The sequence below is a fragment of the Myotis yumanensis genome, unplaced genomic scaffold (genome assembly GCF_028538775.1).
Source record: "Myotis yumanensis isolate MYYU_CA2020_CCGP unplaced genomic scaffold, mMyoYum1.0.hap1 SCAF_6, whole genome shotgun sequence".
Lineage (NCBI taxonomy): Eukaryota > Metazoa > Chordata > Mammalia > Chiroptera > Vespertilionidae > Myotis > Myotis yumanensis.
In genome coordinates this window covers 25,550,182-25,570,027 of record NW_027223757.1, presented here as the reverse complement: position 1 = coordinate 25,570,027, position 19,846 = coordinate 25,550,182, and the positions used below count along the sequence as shown (strand labels likewise).

Sequence of the window (19,846 nt, the reverse complement as noted above, 5' to 3'; positions counted from 1 at the left end):
AGTAGATTATCATTTTACATATTGTATGCATTAAGAATTTAAAGTATAAAATACTGAGATGTCTAGTTATATAATTTATATTTTTATTTCTATAATGCATTTATTATGGATGGTCTTGCAATAAAAGAAAAGTGCAGGTACTTGTCAATCCATGGTTTTGTTTTCGTGAAGTCGCATTTATATGACCACCACCTTTATGGCCATGACATTGAACTGTCCTAGACATTTCCACACTTATCATCTCATGAGGTCCTAAGAGTACAGGATATTCCCATTTTACAGCAAGGGACCTCAACATTTAGGGACAGCCTAAAGGTCCCTTGACTGTAAGTTATAAAGTGAGTAGACTCAGGTGTTTGGATTCTTCACGTAAGACCCTATCCCTAACACGCCAAACCATTTTCATCTGTTCTGTGTAGCCCTCTTCAGATTTCGGAGTGCGGTACTTGTAGAATAAATACAGGTATTGTGTAGGAAGGTTAATTCATTAATAGTAGTGATGACAGTGTTCTCTTCTAAGTGTTTGAGATTTCTAAATGATAAGTTTCTATAGATTTCTTATTGATGTCCTCTTAAAAACTTGTATTTAATCCAAAAAGGCATCAACTTATGCTTTTTAAAAATAGATCAATCCTTGCCTCGCTGGTGTGGTTCAGTGGTTGGGTGTTGACGTATGAACCAGGAGGTCACGATTCAATTCCCAGTCAGGGCACATGCCCAGGTTGCAGGCTCGATCCCCATTTGGGGAGCAGGGGGCGTGCAGGAGGCAGCAGATCAGTGATTTTTCTCTCATCATTGATGTTTCTCTCTCCCTCCCTCACCCTTCTTCTCTCTGAAATCAATAAAAAATATGTATTTTTTTTAAAAGTATCAATCTTTCCAAATGAAATGTTGGGTGAAAGAAGTCACAAAAGAGACCTGCAGAACTTTTCCTTTACAGAAAGTTCAATACAGGCCAAGGACGCTGTGAGTTAGAAGTCAGGACAGCAGTCACCCTTGCTTTGGGGGAGAGGGGAACTGCTGAAGTGACCTGGGTCCTGGTTTTATAGGTGTTCCCTTGGGAGGATTCACTGACTTTTTATTCTTAAGTAAAACTCTTTTCAGTGCCTTGTTTTCATAGGTGGTAGTTTAAATGCTTCCAATTTGAAGAACTGTTCTTATACTTTTATTCTTATAAACTGCCATCGCCCAACAAAAGTCAATTACCCCTTTTTGTTGTTGTGCCTGAGCACAGTGTATTTCTTTTGAATTCTTGGAGCTTCCTTCTCACCAACCCAGTTGCCATGGGGCCATCATCAGATGCTTGCCAAAACAGCTTTCTTGCTTACACTTTTTAAGATGTTATGGGAGGAACAGTATTAAAGACAGTCTCCAGTTAGGATGTTAATCTGTATCAAAACCGACACTGCTAGAAATGTTCTCATGGAATTCTGATAAGGCTCAGAGCACAGCTTTAGTCAGCTTCGTATAAGTAAACAATTTCACACGGATATTTTTCCATATAAATGGTTTCAGAAGAGCACAAGTAGTCGAACAACAATAGCTCTATCATTTTTGAAATGTCCCTTGAGGCCAGAGCCTAAAGGAAATGAGATTGAGGCTAGAAATTATTTTGAGCCAAACTACATTTTAATAAAAATGGAAATTGATGGTCACAGCCGTGTTGTGTCTCTGGGCTTCTTATGTTAAACTGAATCCATAATCTTCTGACCACAGGAAACAGGAAGAACTTAAGATTCTGTGGGTCAGCAAAACCTTTCGCAGTCATGGTTTAGGGACTCTGGCCTCTGCAAATCATAAATATTACGGGTCATGCTCAGGATGCTGAGCAGAGTTCTTGCAAACCATTGCTTCTCTTCCTAAATGTAACCAGGTGTTTGTTTGTTTGTTTGTTTGTTTGTTTGTTTTTTGCTTCAAATCAGTTTAAATTTTTAAAAAAATGTTTGTGTCAGCTCTTTACACACTGTGGCTTCCCCCTACAGGGTTCTATCTCCTCCTCGGAAGAGGAAAGACATATTTCCATCAGGAGACCTAAAACGCCAACCTCAAGTGACTTCCCTGATCTTAATACTCAGACGAACTGGGCCCAGTCTCTTCCCTTGCCAACACCAGAAGAGAAGATGCGACTGCACGCCCAGACAGTCCAGGCTGATGTGGTTCCTATTAACATAACCGGTATGCTTCGCTGTGTAGACAAGGTTCACAATGTACTCCGGAGAATGGCTGTGGCTTTTTGTTGTTGTTGTTGTCATATGCACTTAGCATTTTATGCATCAGAGGGAAAGCTGAAATATGTGTATATTCCTTTGCTTAATGAAGGGAATACTAAAACATATTTGTGCGTGTACATGTAAAATAGCTATTGCTTTTAAGTTAGAAGACTGTGTCACCAAAGACTGATGTGGAAGAACTCCATGGTCCTGCCACTCATTTAAAGCCTGTCTTTTTAAATGGACTTACCTTTAAAAAGTATTTTGATTATATGGAGACATATTCTAAATGTGATTTTGGATAAGAAAAATTATGTGTTATTTTTTTTCCTAAAGGGCTATTTTAAGTAATATTTATAAAAGTAAAGAAATAACAATTTTGTGGTATTTCTTAATGATAGATTTTACCTTTTTGTTTTCTCAGGTAAAATAAAAATATCAAGTGAATTAACAATAATAACTATAAAACATATTTTTTAAAAAACTCAATAGGGTGATAAAGTTATATTTAGATCCCTAAAGTTTGAATTCTACAATCTTCAAATAAAAGTTCATTTTTAATATAAATTTTTAGAATATAAATATTAGTTGCCACATGTAAAATTCAAGTTCTTTTAGAATAGTATGGTCAAGTTTTAATCACCTGTGATAATTAAAGGTGACAAATTACAAGGTACATGAAGTTCAAAGTCAATATTTCACAAACTTAGATGAGCTGTTAAAAATAACAAAATTTTCCTGTTTTGTCACATTGGTAGGCATGTACACAGTGCAAAATAGATGTGTTAAGAGTTAATAGCTTCAGTCATTGGACTGTGTGTTAGAAAGAAATAGAGTACCGATCATCATCATTGATTATCAGTCCATACAAAGCAGAGCTTACAGGGCTAGAATCTAAAAGAAATCAGGTGACCAGTAGGATAAGTTTTCATTAAAAATTAGGGTGAAAACCATAGCACACTTGCTGCATTTCTGAGACTATTGCTGTTGACTGCCATTAGAAAGCTTTTTGCCATGGCATTGGTTAACTTTTAAAGGACTAATGACATTTTGATAATTATTGGAGAATTTTTAAAAACCTTGCACTTAAAAATTACTTTTAGAACTCATTTTGAATTCCAGAGAAATGTAATAAAAGTGCATGAATTATTTTAAATTCCATGTGCATTTCACACATTTATTGTGCATAAGCCTTAAAGGAAGAATATCATGGCACTTTAATCCATTTTCTTTGCAGATAACATCATTGATCTTTCTGAATGTGATTCTTGTTCACCTAGACATCATGTTTTTTTAAAGATTATTATTATAAGTAGCTATGTTTCAGAACAAAGTATAATGTTTATTGCTCAATGAAATACATAGGTGCATATTTTCTGTAAGAATATGCATTACATTATTTGATTGATTAAATGCAGCAGAAATGTAATTATATATGATTAAATGCCTAAGGAATAATATTATAAATAGATTGTGCTATGAAATATGACAATCCATAATGGAATTAGGATAAAATATATTATTGTGACATTAGTAAATTTAAAGCAGAGTAACTAGAATTTTAGGAGTAATGAATTATTTACAATGAAATGCATTGTCACAACAGGAGACAGTGTCCTTTCTTTGAGCTTTAATTCTCTCCCGTTTGATATGAATTACATAAAGTTTAGAAGGAGGCCTTCAGAATGCCACACAAGAAAGGTTAATGACCAAAAAAAGAGCAATATGAGTTATATCAAAATGCAGTTTATTTTTGTGTGATTAATGTTTTTAGAAATGTAGAAATTAAATATAATTCCTAATTACATATGTATTGATCCATTTTCTGGATACATGTGTTCACACACACATATATTTCATAAAGGGAGTAGTTTTTCTATAATTCTGGTATAAAAAGGCTTCAAATTAAAAATTGTCACTTTTAGTAGTTGAATTGACATGGGTTAGACAGTTTCCTACTATTTAAATGACATTTTCAATTTGAAGAACTGTTCTTATACATTTATTCTTATAAACTGCCATAAAAATGTACCTTCCTGTTGGGAATTGTCAAATGCTCATTTATTTGGGTAAACATTGACCTTCTAGTTTGATTTTCAGTAAGGTTCAGCTGGGGGAAAAGTGCTGACAAATATATTACTTCAAATCAAAAGTAAAACCCGCCAGGCATAGAGGTAGAACATAAGCGTAATGAGCTGCAAGCTTGAAAACCAATTTAACCCCTTTAGTTGTAGTTCTATGGGACTCAGCATGTTTCAAATGTTGAAGAGAAAAAAATGTTTAAAGTAAAATGTATATATGAGTATGTTTCATAATCTGCCATGTGGGATAACAACTCTTCCACCTGGAAAGTAAGAGTGGGTAAACATACTTAAGCAGTTTTTACAAACTGACTTTGTATTGATGTTTGAGCCAGCAAAATTTATTTCTAAGTAGTAAGCATGACTGACTAATGCCATTTTTCAGTGAAAGAGAATGATTCAATTCCTCTCAGATATTTACTGAATATTTAGTATTTACTGAATAACTACTTTGTGTCAGGCATTGACATGAATCGTAGGCTCTGCCTTCAAGAAATGTATAGTCCAGCAGGGATCACAGTCCTTTTAGGTAACAGTGCAAGATGGAGAGTTTGACGCCTTTATTTTTATTTATTTAATTGATAACTTTTTTCTCCCAAAATATTTATATTGATTTCAGAGGGGAAGGAAGAGGGAGAGAGAGATAGAAACATCAATGATGAGAGAGTATCTTTAATCAGCTGCCTCCTGCACATCCCCCACTGGGAATCTATCAGGCATGTGCCCTTGACTGGAATCGAACCCGGGACCCTTTGGTCCACAGGCCAACACTCTGAACATTGAGCCAAACCAGCTAGGGCGAGTTTGACATCTTTAATGGTGATGTCTATCCTCATGGTTTGTTTCTTAATTTCCTGGGAGCTTGAGTGGTTTATCTTTTGTTTTTCTTTAGGAAGCAAAACTGGAGACTAAATGCAACTATCTATTAATGTTTTAACCATTCTTAATGCCTTGATACAAGGAAGTATTTTCCGCTCTGCTGCAGGGAACTAATGGACCATTGAAGGCATGACTTGCCACTTACAAACACCTTATATGTTGTTGCACAGAGCGACACGTTTGTTACAGCGATGGTACCTTCTGGTGTTGCAGGGTCTTCTCTCAGTGGTTTCTGTTTTCCTCCATTAGGAACAAAGAGGCAAGCATTTTCAAGTTGAAGTTTGTTCCTTAGTAGGTGAAATGTAGTTTGATCATTCAGCTCTTTTATTGTCTGTTTTTATTAGATAAAGTTTTATTTACAACTTATTGCTATTATAATAGAAAGTACCTTGTTCACAAAATACCCACTTTGAATGTGTCAATATTGCTAAAAAGAGAGAATGCTTTTATACTTTTCTCACAACAAAAGAATGATGGAAGTACATAATTTGTGTGTATATATGTATTTTTAAAATCTCTTTTTGAGGAGATAACCACTTGACAAGGTCAGTGCTATAAAGCTTTCTTTAATTAAGCTGGCAAGTCATGTAAAGCAGACCAATCAAAAACTGATACTTTATTTTTTAATGTTTTCCCATTGTGTGTCAGTCACACAAGCTCACATTCTCAAGAGAAAGAAGTCCTGTAGATCTGACGTTTGGGGATTGATTGCAGCATTACCTGAATATCTAAATTCATATCCACTATTACAAGTGACTGTGACCTAAAGCAGTTCAGCTTTAACAACAGCAGTGCTACTGGGTCTCATTGTGGTAAAAGTACTTTATCATTATAAGGCTTTTATTTTTCATTATAGTATCTCACACCACAGCTCATTTCCGCAGTCTGTCCAAATTGTTGGCCTCCTTGACTGGAAGAAAAACTCTTCATCTGAGAGTTCTTGACTAAGTTATCTGTTTCATCACATAGGATGGGACATTGTGATGGTCTCTGGAGTTGACTGAATGATTAAGATACATTTATTGCCATCATCACATGCACGCTGATGTAATGAGTGATGTTTGAGACCAGAGGACCTATGTGAAACACTTCCCAGATGACTCATGTTTAAAATAATGCAGAATCACTCTTCTGGCGTGTTGTTAACAAATTTGCATTTTCCACTCCAGCTCATTTGGAAATGAGATCCAGGTGCTTCCTTTGGAAGGACACACACAGAGAAATTGGATAAGAGCCTTATGATGATAATGTGCTTTCCTTCCTTTTTTGCCCTTCAGCATTCATTCATCACCATATGACTGGCTAACATCATTATTAATACCTTCTTAGCATTTGACAACAAGCTTCTGGAAGAAAGTGCATGGTGTCAGCTTGCTTGAAAATAACATTGCTTTGCTTGTTCTACTACTCTACATTAGGGGAGAATTTCGATCGCCAGGCCAGCCTTCGGCGGTCTCTAATTTACACAGACACTCTGGTAAGACGACCGAAGAAAGTCAAAAGGAGAAAGACTATTACAGGAGTCCCTGACAACATACACAAGGAGCTAGGTATGGCTCATCAGAACTGTATTCTGTTGCCCCTCATTGCTGCTCAGCATTCCTGTGCTAACCTCATCTGTGATGCTTATGAAATCGATACATTCTGATAGCCATTCGGTGCCCCAAAGGGCCAGCTTCTTTTCTGAATGAGGCACTGGGTACAAATCTTAACACCCCATGCAGATGATGTATTGAATTTTGGTGACAAGGTAAGATGAGAAGTTAATATGAAAACTGTTCACTGGGATGGTAGAAATTCACAGTTACGCCATCATCTCCATGTACCTTGAACAGTGGGGAATTGCCACAATGAATTTACTTTTCATTTAGATTTTAAAGTTTTCATAAAACTGAAAACTCATTCTAGAACTTCAAGTTACGAAAATGGACTTCATTAGTTACACTGACAATATCGGTGGCATTGTCATCAAAGAGACAGCAGTGGGGGATAATTAGTAACTACTAGTATGATAGAAAAAAAGTCATTTAGGTTGGATAGTGCATTTCTGTACTTCCAATGAAACAACTTCATAGATTTTGAGTCAGTATTTTTCAACCTGTGATAAAAACAGAAAAAAAACACAAACAAAAAAACTAGCTAGTGGAGAGGTTGTTTACTTCATTATTCACTTATCCATTTGTTTCTGCTTATCTGTATATACACTGTGGATAATCTCTTCATTCTCCTCTTTCTATCTTCACTTCTTCTCTGTTTTTTAATGGGCCCATCAGGAATGTCTGCAGAGGCAACAAGGCAGACTGGGTCAGCACAGGGACTCTGGTGCCAGGCTGCTTGGATTTGGACCCGCCCTCTGCCGCTAACTCTCTGTGTGACCTCCAGCTGGTTCCTTCCCCTCTCTGAGTCTACTTCCTCATTCAAGAGAGGGTTGTTTGGATTCAATGAATTAATATAAGGGAAGCCCTCGGTATCTGGTACTAGTCTGAGCATAATAGGTGCTATTGTAATTACTGTAGGGAACTTAATACTACCCTTCTAGAAACATGCCTTTCTCTTCAGCCAACCTCTGGACTTATTTCATTATGAGTACTTTCACCTGATGTTTTTACTTTCATTTACTGTTAAAGGTTTTGCTCTAGAAACTCAGAATTCTTCCTTCTGAACTTTCCTCTTAGTTAAAATGAATGTATCCTAGCCATAGTGGTATGCCTGTTTTAGCACTTTGAGGTAGCATTTCAGCTTCCAGGGGCTATTGACACTGTTCCTATGTTTTTCCAGCACCCCTGCTCATTCTTTACGTGACATTTCCTCTTTGACTGCCATTCAGTTCCCCAGTATGTATGCTCTGCCTTCCAGACTGCAGCAACGAGACAAGAATAGCAGAGCTTTGCTTCTGCTCTAGGTAGCTCCAGTGACCCAGATGATGTCCAGGTGCTCGTCTTATCCCATAACACAGGGGTTAGAACAAAGGCAAGGTTACACCCACAGGATTGTGCGGTCTGCCTTTGGTTCATGCCCCCACATGCTGCTTTTTTTAGTGGCCAGTCCCCCTGTATCGTTCCTTCAAACTTTTTTTTCTCTTTTAGATGACGGCTAATTAATTTGAGAAATTAATATGTACATGTATGTTCGGTGGGTGCTTAATGAGCTAATCTCTTACAGGACTCAGGTAACATTTGTATTTGAACTGATCTTTAAGAGATGTGTCTTAACCAAAAGGAGCAACTTTAAAGATAGACCCTTTGTAAGATAACAAGGTTGACGTTTCAAGAGTAGGTTACATTTTAATTGGTTGGAAAGCTAGGTTTTGGATGGCTTTGTGCAAAGGGTGTAAGAATAGTTTGGCCCAGATAAGATGCACATGCACATTAAGTATTCAGTATAAATTATCTATATATGCATGTAATATGAATTCTAGAACCTCAAAATTATGAACATTTATCATTTTTTTTACTGAGCCAACCAGTATGGGCCAATCCCTCACTTGCCTCTTTGACTTCACTGGAATGATTTGGCCAGCTTGGTAACTCATATCTTCTGTCATTGTAATATTTTTTAAATGAATGTTTGAGCCCCTGGAGCTCATGTTTATTTCTCTTTTGCATGTGACATGGAACCACTCTTAAGGCTGGAGGAAAGAAAATAGCTTTCCCCATATCATCAATGTTGTGATTGTTGCCAGATATGCAGCAGCTGATGTCATTGCACAGTCAATGATATGACCTGGATCACAGCTGGAGGTCATCTGAGACAGCTATATCTAAGTTAGAACTATTTAAAAAAAAAAAAAGACAATTAGACAATGACTCTTATTTTTTGTTTTTATCCTCACTCGAGGATATTTTTTCCATTAATTTTTTAGAGAGTGTGAAAGAGAGAGAAACATTGATGTGAGAAAGACACATCGGTTGGTTGTCTCTCACACTTGCCCTGATTGAACCTGCAACCCTGGTACGTGCCTCTGACTGGGAATCGAACCCACAACCCTTTGGTGCAGGGCCAGTGCTCTAACCACTGTGCACACTGGCCAGGGCACAATGACTAGTTTTATAGGTAGACTAGTTGGAAGGAATGGTGGATAGAATAAGGGAAAAATAATATTTGAATACAGTAACATTTAGGGGAAAAAATTGAATCATATTTTTTTCTTTATTCATTTTAGGAATTTTCTAGATGTCCTGTCCACTAAACACTACCCAGGTTGCCAGGGCTTTGGATTTTTAAAAAATCTAACCAGAGGTGTGTCCAGAATTAGAGTTATATTTATATTATGCTTAATTATATGCAGCTTTTACTTCAAAATACGTAAATGGACTCTAGAGACTAGCTAATATGTAACACTTTAAAATCAAGGTTATGATATTTTCTATTTACTTCCAAAGCATATTTGATGACTTATTATTTGTTGCCTTCCATTTAAATAAATTGGATAAAATTTTAATTTTTTCTTTAATCTTATCCTAAACATCCATTGAAATATATTTGAACTCTCTATTGTGAGGTTTCTTTTATTTTTTAGACTCAGGATTATTTTGTTGATGTGTAATTATATTGGCTATTTCTGGAACTTATCCCAATATGTGTTTCCCAAGCAGAAAAAGCCTCATTTAAAGGAATCTCCTTCTGAATAATTCCTGATAGTTTGTATTAAAAACATTACTAAAGACCTGCCAAGACTTTTTAAGATTTATTTTTCAATTATACTTGACATGCAATAATATATTAGTTACAGGTGCTGGTAAGACTTTTTAAAAATCCTATGTAAACCTTAAAATTAACTAGTAGATTTCTATCTTGGTTACATGTGTTCTTTAAAAATTGAAAAACCCTTATAGTATTATATAATAAGTAAAAAAATATATATACATAATTATTTCTTTACACTATATTTTTAAATCAGATAAATCCCATCAATATTTTTAGCAGCATTTGATTGTTTATAATTGTTTGTAGTTCTCTTTTGTAGTCTGGTTTTGATCTTTAATTCTAATCAATGTAGCATCTGAATCTGTAATATTGTGACACTTTTTGTAGTGTGAAAATATTGGAGGACCTATTTTGGGAATAGAATTTTGGTGGCCTCTCTGTTAAATATATATGAGTTTTTCCATTTTTAAAGGTCTTTAGAAAAATAGGGTTATCTTAATAAGAAAATTGTACTTGGCTGTAGATGGGGAAGAAGTGGCTATATTCCCATTTTCAGAAGCCTAGAATGGTTTCACATTCAAAATTGTAACCTGAAATAAGTAGGACATTATGGGCCTTAGAGACAGTTAAAAATCTACCATTGATCCCATGCAAAAACTACTATAATTTTTTTGGGGGTGGAGGGGGGGAGGATATTAAATCCCATCATTGAGTAGACTAGGTATCTTGAATGTTTGGAATCAAACTGGTACAAACTGATAGAGCCATACAGCCAGGCTCCCACCTTCTATACTTGTACCAAATGGCAAAATGTGTGCCTTTTGTTTCTCTTTCCTCAAAGTGGATTTTTCTTCTGTTCCTGCCCTCTTGCTTGCTCCTGCTCTTTCTAAGGGAAAACCTTATATGCATATGTGTGAGTGTGTGTGTGTGTGTGTGTGAGTGTGCGTGTGTGAGTATGCGTGTGTGAGTTTGTGTGTATCTTTAGTGAGTGGGTACTTGGCAGAGGGGAAGGAGAAGGAAACGGATCCTGTTGGGTAGAGATACGAGTGCAAAAATGATTCTCCATCAGCACAGTGAAGGGAAGGGCTTTGTGCTGGGTGCCTGCCTCCACAGGGTGACATCTTCTTGTGGTTTGTCCCAGGAACATGGCTGCCATTTTAGTTAAGTGCTTTGCTGTTTGGATGAGCACAAGGCTGTAGTTGCGCTCGGGGTTTAATGTGGGGTGTGGAGGGAGGGCTCCCGAATCCCATCACCACCAGCGTGCTTGCCGGTGAGCGGTGGTGCTGGTGGGTGCCCAACCAGCATCACTCAGCAAGCCCCTGCTTGAGCTCTTTTCGGGTCCTTGCTGGGTGAGAACTGTCCAGAGAGAACTGTGGTTTTGCTACTAATTTTCAAGACTTAATTTGTCCTAATGATTACTCTGCATGAATTGATTTTTTTCTCTGTACATTTTGCCTTCACGATTTTTTTTAAAGCTTCTGTTCTTTCCTAGGTACTTGAAATCTAACTGTTACCTACATTTGAGGTGTTTTCTCCTCCACGTCCCTCTCTGTTTGGCCTTCCTTGTGCTTTTTTCTTTGTGTAAAGCTCCAAGAAATGAATAACGCTAATTTGAGGAAACGCTCCCTGGATCAGTTCCCGCTGCTTTTTCCCTACCAGCACACAACAGATTGCTGTTGAATTTTGAATGTCACTGACAGACAGATGATAATGGCTTGAGTTGGATAATAGAAATGTTTGAAACACAGATGGGCCTATACATCATTTTTCTTTTTCTTAGGATTTTCTTCTGCCACAGAAATTAACACTGTTTTATACCCATATCCTTCATAAACGGTATCTTTGGAGCCCTGTTGTTGAACTGCTACATTCATCTGTCTTTGGAAAAGTCAGTCCCTGCGTGACAGACAGATGCTCTGGGCAGGCGCCTCTTAGGTGACTGGCTACTTTGAAATCTTTACAAAACCGAAAGGTTACTTGAAAAGTAAACCTTCCACAGAGCTCTCAGCCTTGATCTCAAAGGGGGTACCTAAGAATTCCATATGCAGCACTTAATCTATAGGAGGATATGGAAGTACAAATTAAGTACATGAAATTCATAATAAGTACTTTTATTTTAGGAGCTATTTGGTAACTATTTAAACTCACTCAGGTGCCTATGGCGGAAAGAAACTAGATGAAATAGAGAAGTTTGTGTGTGTGTGTGTGTGTATGTTAAATACAGCAGAGTCAGAAAGAGGTGAGGGTTCAGGTGATGAACTAAGAGACCGAGTTTTAGGTAACAAGCCTCCTTCTGCTTTATCTGCAGCCTCTGGCACCGGCCAGGATGGTGTTGGTGGTCACTCGGTGTACGCCCCCGACCACTGCTCCACACTAGGAAGGCTTGGCGGCTGCCGGTTTGCGGGGCAGCGCTCGGAAACCCGGGACTCCAGCTGTCAGACGGAGGAGGTGAAGGTCGTGCCGCCTTCCATGCGGAGAATCAGGGCCCAGAAGGGGCAGGGCATCGCCGCCCAGATGAGCCACTTGTCAGGCTCCTCGGGGAACATGTCTGTGCTGAGCGATTCTGCGGGCATCGTGTTCCCCTCTCGCCTCAACACCGATGCGGGTTTCCACAGCCTCCCCCGATCCGGAGCGAGGACCAGCATTCAGTCCCTGGAGCCCCGGCCGGGCGCCCCGGGCCCTGCGCAAGACCTGGATGGCACGTTCGAAAACCCAGGGCAGTTAGGAGGTGCCTCAAGGACCGGGACGCTTTTTAGGCCCAAATCTCAGGAGCTGAGGCGCTTTGAGAGTGAAAACAGAGCAAGCCCAGCGTGCGTGGTGTCTCCCCACGGGACGTACAGCACCAGCGTCATCCCCAACGCCACCCTGTCCTCCTCCTCAGAGGTTATTGCTATTCAGACTGCTCAGAGTTTGGGGCAGCTGGACAGTAGAATGACCAGCTCCTCTTCCCACACAAAGGTGAGATCCAGAGACCACTTGCTGCCCAGGCACTCTGGTGAAGGCGACCGCCCGTCTCCCAGTGGTACCTGGAGTGAGGGCCCCTCCACCATCATCTCGAGGGCTTTCGACCCCCACCCGCCCAGGGCAGCCACGCTCCTGGCCCTCTGTGACTCGGCAGTCTCCCTCAACACCCCAGCAAACCAGGAGAACGGGTCCCAAGCCATGGCCTATACCTGTAGAAGGAAGCCGAACTTCCCAGCCCACCCCCAGGACGTGGACGGCCAGAGCGAGCCCAGTTACTCAGGAGGCGGGGGGCATGGTGGCGGGGAGCCCTGGGAATACAGTGCCTCGGGGAGCGGGCGGGCATCCCCTCTGAAGCCTCACGTGGCGACTCCTGGTTGCTCCACTCCTGGAAGTAACATGAGCAGCTGCAGTTTGGACCACACGTGCGACAGAGAGGGCGCCAGGTCCCTGTATTCAGAGGAGCACGATGGCTACTACGCATCTGTGCACCCCGATGCTGCGCCCGGGCCCGGGAGTCTGTGCAGCAGCAACAGCAGCAATGGCTTTGGGAACCCCAGGCACAGTGTGGTCAATGTGTTTGATGGAAGAGCTCCGAAGAACCAGGGGGACAAATCCCATTCTCGAAACATCTCCTTGAAGAAAGCAAAGAAGCCGCCCCTGCCCCCCTCTCGGACGGACTCGCTGCGCAGGGTCCCCAAGAAGAACGGCCAGGCCAACGGGCAGGTGCTCAACGAGAGCCTCATCGCCTCCCTCCAGCACTCGCTGCAGCTGAGCCTCAGGGGCCAGGGCGGCCTGTCGCCCTCGCAGAGCCCCTGCAGTGACCTGGAGGAGCCCTGGCTGCCGCGCTCCCGCAGCCAGAGCACCGTCAGCGGGGGCAGCAGCCTGGCCTCCGCCACCGCGCCCCACGGCTGCGCGCCGGGCGGGGTCACCCCGTCCCAGAGCGACACGAGCAGCGTCAAGTCCGAGTACACGGACCCGTGGGGCTACTACATCGACTACACGGGCCTGCAGGACGACCCTGCGAGCCCCGGCGGCGGCCGTGCGGCTGGCAGCGTGGCGCCAACTGGCAACGGGCCGGTCCGCCACGTCCCGGAGGGGTGCAGGGCCGCCGCGCCCCATCTGCCCGGGGGCTCCGTCAAACCAAAGACCACGTCGCCCGAGAAGGCCCACCGGGTCACCTCTCCCTCCAGCGGGTATTCCAGCCAGTCCAACACGCCCACCGCGCTCACCCCCGTGCCTGTGTTTTTAAAGTCCATGTCGCCCGCCAATGGGAAGGGCAAGCCCAAGCCCAAGGTTCCAGAGAGGAAGTCCTCCCTGGTGTCTTCGGTCTCCATCTCCTCATCGTCCACGTCCCTGTCCTCTAATACGTCCACGGAGGGAGGTGGGACGGTGAGGAGGCTGGACTCGGCGCCGGCCTCTCTGCCTGCTGCCCCTTCTCTCCCCTCTCCTTCGTCTCCATGTCCCGCGGACATGTCTCCTTTCCTCCCTCCTCCGCCGCCTTCAGCAGATTCCCCCGAGGGCCCTCTGCCTCGGTCTCCGTTGTTCCCCCCTCCACCCCCAGAGGTTCTCACTCCCTTCTGTTCTCCAGATGCAGGCTTTCCTCCTCCCCCCACCGCCCGGAGCCCCCTTCTGGGCTCACCTGCCTCTGTGCTACCCCCTCCACCGTCTTTACCCTCCTCGGTCCCTCCTCCTGCCCCACCACTCGACCCCAAATTGATGAAAGATGCCAGGCCTTCATTCAAAAAGTCTAGCCAGCCAACCTCCCCCCAGGAGGCCTGCAGACCGCCGGGGACCACGGAGGAGGGCGGCAGGCCTCCCCTGCCCCTGATCACCGCCGAGGCCCTGCAGACGGTGCAGCTCAGGCCGGTGAGAAGGAACTCAGGAACCCAGGGAGCACCGCTATCTGAACCAGCATCTCAGGAAAAACGAACTCCGCTGGTGCCCCAGTATCATTTAAAGCCATCTGCCTTGCTGAAATCCCGAAATAGCATAAATGAAATGGAGAGTGAAAGCCAGCCTGCCTCCGTGACAAGCCCGCTTCCGACTCCTGCCAAGATCATGAGTCAGGGTCACCGGGACGGTGCAGCCGAGCGTGGCCGCCCGAGCCGCAGCCGGGGCAGTGCCGGGGAGGCGGAGGCCGGGCCGGGCCCCGGGACCGCCCCGCTCCAGAGGGCCCCCGGACCTTCGCCCAGCAAGAAGCCACCCCCCATTTCCAAGAAGCCCAAACTGTTCCTGGTGGTGCCACCTCCGCAGAGAGATTTCACAGTGGAGCCAGCAGAGAATGTGAGTGGAGCGGTGCCCAGCCCCACGAGGGGAGAGGCCAACGAGACTGGTGCAGCCCCGGCTGGTTCTGATGAGACCGACTCCTCCGGCAGCTCGGTTCTTGAGGGAGGAGCTGCAGGATCCACGTCCCCAGGCAGAAGGGAAGCCAATGTCCCCATGGTGCAGCCCAGTGCCTCGCCAGCCCCCGAGCAGGAGGAGCCAGGCACCGAGAACAGCGTGGACCGCGGGGGCCATGCGGAGGAGCGCTGCCCGGCTCTGCAGGACCCAGGGCGTGAGTCTGGTTTTCTCTCTTGTTCCTCTACCATGTGCAGCCGAGGCAGACAGGGCTGGTGCGTGTGCACGTTAGAGCCAGCAGTCGGTTTCCTGCGCTGCCTCACACTTAGGTTACTAGCTTGGCATTGTGTGAAATGTTAAAAAAAAATCTAGATCTAAGGGTAGAGCTTACAGAAGGACAGAGAATAGAGGAGTGAAGGGGGTGGTGGTCTGCAGCAGGCTGGGTATTAAATAGCACTGAGTACTCTCCCTTCCGGAGAGCCACAAAGTAATGTTACAACACAATTTAAGAGCTTCATTGGGAGATCTAGAATTGAACACAAAAGAAAGAGCTTTGGCTAGCATGCTCCCCGTATTTATAAAATATCAAACCCCATTGCCCATCCCTGTGGTTCTCACGTTGTCAGGAATGACAGGGAAGCATACTGGGAGCTTGGCAAAAGACTGAAATTCAAGTCACTTGTGAATCTTGTGTTTGTTTGCTTGCTTGCTTCTCCATAGCCCGGGTGCCGGAGCCCGACGCAGCTGGCTCTTCCCCAGAGGTCTTTGACTTCCTTAAGGAAGAAGGGAGTGATGAGGTGATGACCCCCAGTAGACCCCGGACCACAGAAGACCTCTTCGCAGCTATTCACAGGTACCCAAAACTCCTCATATTTCCTTCTCCTTTTTGAGTCCCCCTCTTCCAAATGGTTCCTCAATTTATATTTCTTTCTTGAGGTTTCTTCTATCACCCAATTAGGTTTCATTAACTGGATTATTTTCATTAACTTGATTTATTTTCATGTGTTTCTGTATTTTTATTTCCTCGGACTCCAGTTTCTCTTTTACTGTGTTCCACTAATTTTTATGATGACATGGGGATCAGAGGCTCGGTGTGATGACTCTGAGCACTGCTCTTGCTGGCCAGGAATGCAATGTGTCAGTCATATGACAGGGTATTTAGGAGTTGGATTAGAGCAGCCCTGGTCCAGTCCAGGGGAGGAAGGCTGTGTTCTGTGGACGTGAGATGCACAGACTAGCGCTACAGGACAGGAACTTCCTAATGGCACAGCATTGTTGTTGTTTATTTTACAGAAAAACCAGGAATTTATAGTGCAATTTCTTCGGCTGCTTACATGTTTCACTAAGAGAGTACATCTTTTTTAAGCAGGAGCAAAAGGAAGGAAATCTACTTGCTTTACTGTATGCTGCTAGTGCCACCTACTGGCATCAGAGATTACTGGGTTTAAAAAAATAAAGAATAAATATTTTTAAAAGAACTGCCTGTACTATTATACTTTTCAGATGTGGTCACCTTGAGTGAATAGGACTTAACACTGAAGTTTTATTTATTGCCTCATTCTTCTGGTTGTAAACAGCCAAGTACTCTCACAACAGTGACACTGTAAAAACTATTAAGATTGTATATGTGTAAGTACTTTTTATATAAAACCTTTGCTTCTTCCTAGACTTCTTCACCACAGTATTTTCAGATCACTCTTACACATGCCCTTATGCTTCCAAAGTCTTGTATTGCCCTGAATCAAGGTTCCTTTTTTAACCCTCTGGAAACAAAAAATCCTGATTGTGGGACTAACCTTGTATATGACCATTTTCCCAATTCTTGGAATATAACAAAAACTATTGCATGCGATGAAAAGCATAGTGCTGTCCCTCCCTGAAATTCCTCATGCAACACAAACACCTAATTTGGGAGAAAAAACAACAACAAGCTGGCAAATTAAGGTGTTTGTGAAGAATTACATTTTTTACCTCTTGGCTCTAGTATTGGTATAATATCCCAAAAGACCCCACAGACTGTTCCTTTAACATTCTGTGCCACAGACTGTTCCTTGTCTGATGTTCTCTTTGATACCATGAGGAATAAAAAGGTAGCTAGTTACCAAATTATTTCTCGAAACAGGGAAACGAACAATGATGCAATCTTTGAAATCAACTTTGATGGCACGTCTAGAGGCTTACACAGCTGTTTCTAAGACTAACCATGCTAGATACATAATAAGCACTCAATAAATATTTTCTGAATTAAATGAAACCAATTGGTATTTAACTGTTTGGAAGTTGTTCCAAGACCCGACGGCTTTCATTTAGGATGGAATGCACTGGGTTGCTAACTGTGCAGGCGTATGTATTTATAACAGCAGTCCGCAAGGAAGATGTGTTGCTTGGCCACTCTGTGTACTAAATACTTGGTCTCAGTGAGAACCCAACTGTTGTGGGCCCAAATTACAACATGCTTTTCCTAAAAATATGCCAAAGATCTCTATATTTTATTTTAGCAACCTTCTTGAGGCCCTGAAAAATTTGAGGTTTCTCCTACTAGAGAATTATATCTAGAGCGTAATTATAATTATGTCTACAGCAGATGTAGGAATTGGCCTGTCTGAATTATCCTGTGTGCACATGGTAGCCGTAAAGGCCACGTAGGAGAGGATTGTAAAGAGAAAGCCAAGGACATGTGCTGTTTTTTATTTTAGCATAGACAGTATATTAGCAGACATAATCCAAATCCACCTAAAGTTTGTGATTTTTAGGGCTTTATTTTATATCCCCTTTAGTACCTAAGCTAATAGTTCAAAGTAAAGAATATCTAAATTGAAACACAGCTTTCAAGTTTGAGAATGCAAATAAATTCCCTTCAGATTGGAAGCCAGATGGAACATGTAGCACACCAGTTGAGGTGTGAAATTTTTATATTCATTGAAGTAATTAGTTTTCAAGCCAGAGTTAACTGTTTAAGCACCTTTTACAGCCATCTTCTTTAAAAATACACACACAATATAAAAGCAGAGAATTCAAATGTTTAGACTTAATTCTCATTTGAGAGGACAGCTGTTCTTGAAAAACAACACTAGTTTTTATAAATTTCCATCCCTTATCTTAATTCTGAATCTGCAGTTGAAGGCCATAGCTTTAATCAAGGATCGCTGTGGGTTGTTGTGTGGCACTCGGCACATCCTCTTCGTTGAAAAACCAAACAAAAAAATGACATCACAAACCAGTACCTGCAAAAATGGGATGGGCAAAGCTGCTTTTGGAGGGGCACCCTGTAGAAATTGTGAAGCCATGTGCTATAAATGGAAAAATACTCCATCAGGTCCCAGTTCTTGTATTCAGCCGTGTGACTTCACTCTTCAGACCTCAGGCACCTTCTTTGGTCAGGCCAAACCGTCTGAAGTCTTTTCCAGCTCTACAATTCTGAGATGTTAGTATTTCTATGGTTTCTGTCTGTCGCTCATTAACTTACTCTAGAACAGCGGTTCTCAACCTGTGGGTCTCGACCTCTTTGGGGGGTCAAATGATCCTTTCACAGGGGTCGCCTAAGACCATCGGAAAACACTTATCTAATTACATACTGTTTTTGTGATTAATCACTATGCTTTAATTATGTTCAATTTGTAACAATGAAATTGGGGGTCACCACAACATGAGGAACTGTATTAAAGGGTCACGGCATTAGGAAGGTTGAGAACCACTGCTCTAGAACATTGCATTTATTGACAGCTGAGTAGTACCATTGAACCTAGATATCATAGGCAGGCTCTGCATTCCCAAAGGGGCTGGTGCCACATCAGGTCTGGCCACCTTTCAGCCGCTGAATTGCATCCTTACTACTTCCTATTTTCCACTTTGGTGGCTCCTTTTTGGCCAGAAGCAGGGAGAGGACCCTGGGAGCATCAAACCCAGGACAGCCATCATGGCCCACCCTCCCCCATGCCTTGCTGTGCAGGTCACATGAAAACAGCACTGAAGCCTGACCTAGAGGCAGGAAGGGAAATTATATTTTCCTAAGTGACACTCAAAGGTTTATTAAGTACCTTCTCTGTGCCTGACATTTTATGGCTGATATAGCATCCATCGTGATCGCTAAATTATGTGCTATCTGCTGTTATTCCCCTTTTCCATATAGGAAACAGGATCAGAAATTTTAAGTTACCCAAGGTAACTGAACAAGGTCGCTTTAAGCACTGGGAGTGCACCCAGGTCCATGTGACTCCACAGATTCTTTATCTCATGGAATCCTCACAAACCTGTGAGGCTGATACCATCATCCCCATTTTACAAGTATGAACACCGAGGTGCTGTATAGATGAGTAATGGCCCAAGGTCACACAGCTAGAGGTTGGTAGTGCTCAGGTTCGACCCTTGATCTGTGTGCACAGATAGCATCCTCTCAACCTTTCCCTGCTGCATATTCTAGAATTTTATAGCAGAAAAATAAATATTTCTGCATCTTTATTCATCAGATGTACCACGTTTCCTTAAAGCAAGTCCACCTGTACTTGGCTAACGGATTCCTGGCACACTGAGTTGTTGTTATGAAAAGACCAGCAAGGGGCCACTTGGCTCATCTGCTTTATTATCTCTGACTCACTCTCAGCAGAAAACGCAGGGAGGTTCTTAGCAACTGAGGGCAAGAAATACCTGAGGAAACATTTCACTTTCTCTGAAGGCCCCTCCTCTCTCATACTCTTCCCCACAGCCCCCACATTTTCCTGATCAGCTAGA

The 19,846-nt window shown here is 42.5% G+C and overlaps 1 protein-coding gene across 3 annotated transcripts in view; it reads left to right on the top strand.

Annotated features, from left to right (window-relative positions):
* Positions 1-19,846, top strand: part of NHSL1 (NHS like 1) — a 119,757-nt gene that overhangs the window by 97,422 nt on the left and 2,489 nt on the right. For 2 of the 3 annotated variants that reach the window (XM_070417771.1, XM_070417773.1), the window contains exons 4-7: positions 1,983-2,175; positions 6,589-6,720; positions 12,126-15,335; positions 15,839-15,971. In XM_070417771.1, the coding sequence (XP_070273872.1) occupies positions 1,983-2,175; positions 6,589-6,720; positions 12,126-15,335; positions 15,839-15,971 (3,668 nt within the window). The remainder of the gene's footprint in view (positions 1-1,982; positions 2,176-6,588; positions 6,721-12,125; positions 15,336-15,838; positions 15,972-19,846) is intronic. The other variant, XM_070417772.1, reaches the window with a different exon arrangement.